The following is a 6712-nucleotide window of genomic DNA, read 5'->3' as shown; positions in this document are numbered from 1 at the left end:
CAACAAGGTTCTAGGTGCCATGCGGTCTATTAGGGCTCATGGAAATGTTTAGCCTGTGGAAGAGCCGCATGACAGTTCGCCACACAGAGCCGCCACGTTCATCGAAGTTGCTGTTCAGGGAGAAGTGTGCTATATGGTGCGGGGGGTATATGCTGAGCAGGATCTACCTCTTGCCTGGCTCCCTTTCCTCGGTGCCTACGTGTGTGTCCCGGATTTTTGATGTGCGGGCAAAGTGACAGTAGGATGCTGATTTGATTATGTATAACGGGTTGCGGGACGTGACCTGACTAAGTCGGACTTGAAGTCTGTCAAGGGAAGGGGGTGTACTTCTATGCAAGAAAAAAAACAGCCTCCATAGCATGTTCTGCACGAGTACATCTCGCAATCTGAGAGACCTGGGTTCGATTGCTCGTACCTCCAAGAATTTTTTTTTATTTTCAGTTTACCGTGTTACAACGCAAACAACGCGGACCCTGGCTTTTCTGCGACAGGAGCTCCTTAACGCTATCAAGTTGAAACAGCTGGTTTTATATGTGCAAGTGTGAAGACAAATCTTGATGAACGGGTGGCAAAGGCGGGAAATGTAGATCACTGACCACTGCCGCTTGAAATAAGAAGAGCAAGGTCCTAGCACTGCAGGCACTACTCTAAAAAGTTATAATGACCAAGAAATTGAAACAAGAACAGCTTGTTAATTTACTACCTATTCAGCCCATACTGTGCATGTCATCAGCAAGTTGCATGATAGTGCACAGCTCAATGCTTGTACACTGAAATGTCATACGTTCAGCTTGGTTCCAAGTGGCACAACCATGCTGCCCCCTCTGAAAAATGTTCGGGGCAACCACCCCCTAGCCCCCCTCCCCCCCCCCCCCCCCCCCCACGTGTTCCGGGCTCCTTGCGCAATGCCCACTACGAAATTAGAAGAGGCTGAAAGCGGTGTCACGTAAAGCAGCGAAAGTGGTGATTCAAGCCGAGCGAGCAATACTGTATAGCATAAAGATGCGCCTTGATAGACGCCACAAGTCTTTTGAACAATGCACTTCATGCTTTTGTTTCCTTCCGGTGGTGCTATAGAGGAAAATAGCTTAGTCTTCTTGTTGCTAAACTTGCTGCACGTGTTTTGTCTCAATTCAGCTAGTCTGCTAAGCTCTTCGTTAGACTCCCTTGTGCGGGTCTCAGCGAAGCGAGAATTTCTCTCTTTATGATTTGGCAGTTAGCTACTTTTGTTCCGAGCAATCCTGCTCTGCCAAATACCTTATTTTGCAGTATCTGCACGTATCTACGCGCAGATACTGCAGATCAGTGGATGGGTTCGTTGGATGTAGAGCCTCCCGGAGTGCACCAAGAAGCGTGAACCATAGACGAGGAGGACAAAGAAAACGCACTGGGTAAATGGAGGTCACAAGCGAACAACGGGCTGAAGCATCGGAAACTACGGATACCAGCGGGCCAAGCGAAACCAAGGGCAACACCGAAAGCGTAGACGATGCTGTACTCAGCAGCGAGTCACGAGGAGTGTCCAAAGAGTGTTCAAGAACGACGGACAAGAACCACGCACTATCTAGTCCACCAGAACACCCGATCAAGATGACGGCGCCGCAATCTGCACCACTCGGGAAAAGGCCCGGAGGAAGCAGCTTCCTCAGCACTGCAGGTGCCGGTGCCACCCGCCGCGTTCCTGGGCAGGCTACGGCCAGAGATGTGCCACTGGATTCGCATTTACTGCGGTGCAAAGGTAAGATTCTAAACGACATATAAAAGAAACTGCGTGAAATTAAGGGCAACCGAGTGCCGCGCGTCGTCAGTGTAGCTTAATGAACGCAAGTGGTTGAAATTACTCTGCAGCCCTCCACTATCGCGTCATTCGTAGCACGTGTGTAGTTTTGGGACATGAAATCAGTGTACGAAAACAGCGTACCAAGAACATGCGCGCACACTGCATGTAGAAGGATGTATGTCAACCAAACAGGAGAAAGACTGAGCAGGAAACGTAGATGTAGGTAGGAGGCAGTTGGCAGCATTGGTTGGTCTCTACACTTATATACTTAGCCGCCAGGCACTTTTTGCGCATCATGAGCCGACGGTCCGCTGCACCAATAGCTTCTGTATTACCAGTGCTACTCCTGTCCAGCTTACCACAGGAGGTCAAAATTAATCCGAAACCCTCCGTGTCGAACGCTTATTCTCCCTTCCTTCTTTCACTCGCTCGTCCCGCATAACTGCCCTTACGGTATGGTTAAGGTGTCCGTCCAAGAGTGAGACAGTTAAATTTCCTGGATACCATTGTTTTTACTAACCTTTGAGGTAAAGAAAAATGTGAGAACAATGACAATGCAGTCTCCATTATACTCGAAAGAAAACACTAGAAACACAGCGGAAGCACATGCGCCGAATCGGCCGGTCTGAATTCGGTGCGCATCAGGCAGTTTTTTTCATATAGTGCAGAAAAGGTTAGAAACCTTTTCTGCACTATATGGCGAAGTTGACAATACGCCTGAAAGAAAACAGACGTGGTGAAGAAACACTTGTACTTTTCTTGACGTTTCGGCCGGGGACCGGAAGGTGGTTCACGAAGGACTTGTGCTGTTCTTGACGTTTCAGTCGGCCTACCGGTCCCCTGCCGAAACATCACGAAAAGTATGTTTCTTCACCACGTCGGTCTTCTACAGGGCGTGTACAGGGTGTCCTAGCTAACGTTAACCAGGATTTCAAAATATGCCCCTGCACTCCCAGACGACGCGACTAGATTGCTGTAGCTGGCTATTTTGTGCAGCAATTTACACTATTTTAGTATTGTGCTGAATTGCATTATACTCGAGATTAATTCACCAACTTTGCAAACAATAAAGATGGACGAAACATCCGAATTAGTAAGTTGTTGAACGGTCCGCAAAAGGTTTGATTCAACAGTTTCTAACTTTCGATCTATTATGCGTTAGCTTTTTTTTTTGCTCACTGTAAATGCCCGCGAAATAAAAAAATATACCACGTGACATGCCAGCTTTTGCGCCGCGATTGCGACGGCTTTTAAAATTTACCACTCAGTGCAGTTCTGCATAGATTGCATGCAGCAATGCATGCAACAATTTATGCAGCAATGTATGCAACAATGTGTGTAGCAATGCATGCAGCAGCGTTCCTGCACCATGAGTGAGTACCGGTAAGATTCAGCTGTTGTATACTATTTCATGTACAGGTATAATATTTCAGCCGATTACAGGTATTTGGCTCAGAATAGCAGGCACCCGACAGAGGTACTAATGCAATAATGAATGGCTTCACTGGGTCGTTATGCAGGTATCGGTGCAAGCCTTGCCTCTGTATTGTCCGATGGGGCCGCACGCAGACGAACCATCTTCGGCTTGTCCCCGGCCACCTATGCAGCGGTCTCGGCAATCATCATCGCCCTCGTGACGGTCGTTACTTACGCTCTCGTTGTTTCCGGTGCAAAGCGCCTTCCCTCCGGTTCAATGATCGGAGCTCGTGCGGTCAACTTTACCAATGCATCCGTTCCTGCATTCAGTTTTGTGTAGCCCGCACTGCCGTTTTACGAACGTACATCAATTCTTACGCAGCGCATCCCTTTTGACGAATCATAGTGAAAAAAAAATTATTCGATTGAAGAGCGTTTTAGTGATTTTCTCGAAAGGGGTCTATTGCAACAACGCTCTACCTCTGCTCAGAAGTTAAGTTGGTGAATTAGGCAAACTGTAGAGAATGATTCTATTATGAGCGCGCAAAAGGTCATCTGTTTGCCAAAAGTATCCAGGCAATGGGTTTGTCTGTTTGCAGTGAAGCGAACATTTATGGCAGTCCTTAAGTTCTACATATGCGAAAGGAAAAGAGAACCCCAATATTCGTAGACATTTTGGTCCTTATAGGTGTCATCAGAGCTTCGCGTGTACTGTACTCTACCAACAACGATGTGGTGCCGGCTGCCTTCTATACTTTCGAGTTTTTGTGCTGCGTGTAGCCTAGACTTAACAGTGTTAAATAGCGCAACAAGAGGAAGGTCGACAGTGTTGACTGAACGGCCTCGTCGCTCGTATGCTTGGTCTGCTATCCTAAACAGAAATCGCCACTGGTGTGGGCTAACATTAGCTAATCTTTTCTACAGAAAAGGCACTTGAAGCAACAGGAAAGGTTCCATTCCATGGGCATACTAAACGTCTTATCTGCAGTCGCCTTTCCCTCACCTCTGAAATAACTACGACCAGCATCAACGAAGGTCCAGAACTAAAAAACGTTTATTGCCAAGAGCATGGTGTTCTTATAGTGCGCCGATAGCGTGCCGTGCGCAGCTTATCAGCAGCACGGAATGACACGTCAGCGGCTCGCTAGGTGCTCACGCTATCACATCTCCTCCCCCCTTAGACAACACGAAGTCATTTCTTGAAGTCTGATGGTCTGAACCAATCCGGGGGCCGGCGCATACGCTGGCTACGGCGAGGAGGCACCACAGCGTCGTCGTTGGCTGGCAGCGAAGACTCTCGCGAATCACCTGAAGCGTCGAGTGGCACAGTCGAGTCGGCTGCCGGAGAAGGTGGCGAGGCGGGTGCATTGGTGCCGGCCGACGATGTCTCCTCGGGGCACGTGGTCTCAACTGTGGGCCCTGCCGACCCTGGCGACTCCCGAGGCTGCTCACTTGGTAGGGATGCCTGCTGCGATAGCGAGGTTGGTCGTGCAAAAGAAGGGCGGAGGTGACCGGCGTGCACAAATCGAACTTGACCCGTCACGCGCACGAAATAAGTCACTGGGCTCACAACTTGTACCACAGTGCCATCGTCCCAAGAGGTGTCCTCACTACGCACGCACTTCACAAACACCCTTTCCCCCACGGCGAAAGCACGTTCACAGCCCCTGTCCTTGTCTCTTTGCTGCTTAATGCATCGTTGCTTATCAGTCATGTCTTGCACAAAACTCGGTTTGAGGAACGACAATTTAACTCGCGGCTGTCGCCTCAGAAACAGCTCGGCTCGGGTCTTCCCAGTTAGAGAATGAGGGGTATTCCTGTACGACATCAAAAAACTGTCTAATCCTTTCTGCAAGGGTTGTTGCTTTCCGTGTTCAGCTAGGGACTACACTTGCTTTAAAAGCGCCTTCTTGGTTGTCTGGACTAGCCGCTCGGCTGCTCCGTTAGAGATTGCGTGATATGGTGGAGTCTTAGCATGTATCATACTGTTCCGAGACAAGAATGCTGCGATCTCCTGCGACACAAACTGTGGGCCGTTATCACTGACAATCTCCTCTGGAAAACCATACGCTGCGAAGAGGCTGCGAAGCTTACTAATAGTCTGAGAGGTGGTAGTTGACGTCATAGGCCAAACTTCAACCCATTTAGAGTAGGCGTCCACCAAGACAAGAAAGTTGTGGTTACCTTGTTGTGCATAGTCAACATGTACTCTTTGCCAACACCTTGTTGGGTACGGCCACAGCTGGAGAGGTACAGGCTGAGCTGCCGGTAGTACGAGTTGACACACTCTGCACTTTGTGACATTCCTTGTGTGCTACGAGGATGCACGTTCGACGGCGCGGCGTAGACGGAGACCCAGATGACAGGCATCATCAATTACCCCAGCCATGCTCGTTGAGAGTGACAACCAGAACGAAGGGGTTTAAGCCCAACCGGACCCAACCGGACCCGCCGCCGCCGCCGCGGGGAAACAGGCTTTATCCTCCCCAATTTGCGTGGCCGTTCCAGGTGCGGCCCTCCCGGGCACATTCCAGGATAAGGGAACTGTCAGCGATCCAGAGCGCGCCGTACCACAGCCGACGCTATGCGCTACCGCGAAGACAACATTCTTTCCCTCTGACTCAACACGTGAAGGGGGCGAGACCAGAAGTGGGGTGGTATGTTTGTGCGCCCAAGTGAAAGCCCTAGCCCCCCCCCCTCCCCTTACGACGTGGGCTATCGCCGGGAAGGCACCCACAGCTTCCCGCCGTGCCTCGTGAACAAAAGCGCATTCCCAGAAGGGCCGTGACGGACACCTGTCATGGCGGACAGGCAAGACTCGCCAAGAATGTGGGAAAACAGGGGCGACCCTTAATCTGGTTTCCCGGAGCGACAGACGAACCCCTTCATGATTATTAGCTGTGTCCCGCCGTCGGTAGCGCGGCAGCATCGAGGGCGCTTTCGCCCCCTCCCTTGTTGCTGACGAACGACGCGGACCGATGGTGGGTGGCGGTATGCATGCCTGAGGCAAGGATTAGCTCCGAAGGGAGAGCCTGTGGATACTCTCACTTGAGAGAGAGTGGTGACGTTTTTGTTGTTTATTTAGTTTGTATTGTTAACAAGAATCTGGGTTCGAGGCTAAGCCCAACCCAAGGGGTTGTCCCCATCTCGCATGTTATTTTTCATTGGAGAATTGATGCTTTGGGCGGGCCACTGAAAATGACCGCCCTTAGTCCTTTGTTAATCAAGTGCTTAAAAGCGCATGTAAACGGATGCAGTCCAGTCCAGTCTGAGCTGGGGCTCCATGCTTAGCATGTAATGTGATGCTACTTAGGCACTAACCTGCCCGGTCGATGAGTAAAGTAGTGCAAAGTTTGTTCTTTTGTAAATTCAGTTCTGCTTTTTTTCCAGTTTAACTCTCTGTATATGTATGTTGTAAAATTATGCTCTGCTGTCATCATCTACAAGCTCGCCTCCTGTTCATCTTCCAAGCCGAACGACACTAGAGGAAGGGTTTGTGAACCATCCTCGAAGAAA

General features: G+C 49.9%; 1 protein-coding gene across 1 annotated transcript; it reads left to right on the top strand.

Moving 5' to 3' along the window:
• The first annotated feature begins 1380 nt into the window (after positions 1 to 1380).
• On the top strand, positions 1381 to 3734 carry LOC144100721 (uncharacterized). Its single transcript, XM_077633561.1, has 2 exons — positions 1381 to 1738; positions 3301 to 3734. The coding sequence occupies exons 1-2, from the start codon at positions 1396 to 1398 to the stop codon at positions 3534 to 3536; spliced, it is 579 nt and encodes a 192-aa protein (XP_077489687.1). The 5' UTR covers positions 1381 to 1395; the 3' UTR covers positions 3537 to 3734.
• The last annotated feature ends 2978 nt before the right edge of the window (positions 3735 to 6712 follow it).

The sequence above is a fragment of the Amblyomma americanum genome, chromosome 8 (assembly GCF_052857255.1).
Source record: "Amblyomma americanum isolate KBUSLIRL-KWMA chromosome 8, ASM5285725v1, whole genome shotgun sequence".
Taxonomy (NCBI): Eukaryota; Metazoa; Arthropoda; class Arachnida; order Ixodida; family Ixodidae; genus Amblyomma; species Amblyomma americanum.
The sequence above is the reverse complement of the archived record's forward strand: the minus strand, read 5'-3'. Positions and strand labels throughout refer to the sequence as shown.

What these genes read in the sequence shown, in the direction of transcription:
- LOC144100721 (XM_077633561.1), top strand. Translation starts at nt 1,396, where the DNA reads ATGGAGGTCACAAGCGAACAACGGGCTGAAGCATCGGAAACTACGGAT. An exon ending in GCATTTACTGCGGTGCAAAG is followed by an intron (nt 1,739 to 3,300) that starts GTAAGATTCTAA and finishes GTCGTTATGCAG; the next exon opens with GTATCGGTGCAAGCCTTGCC.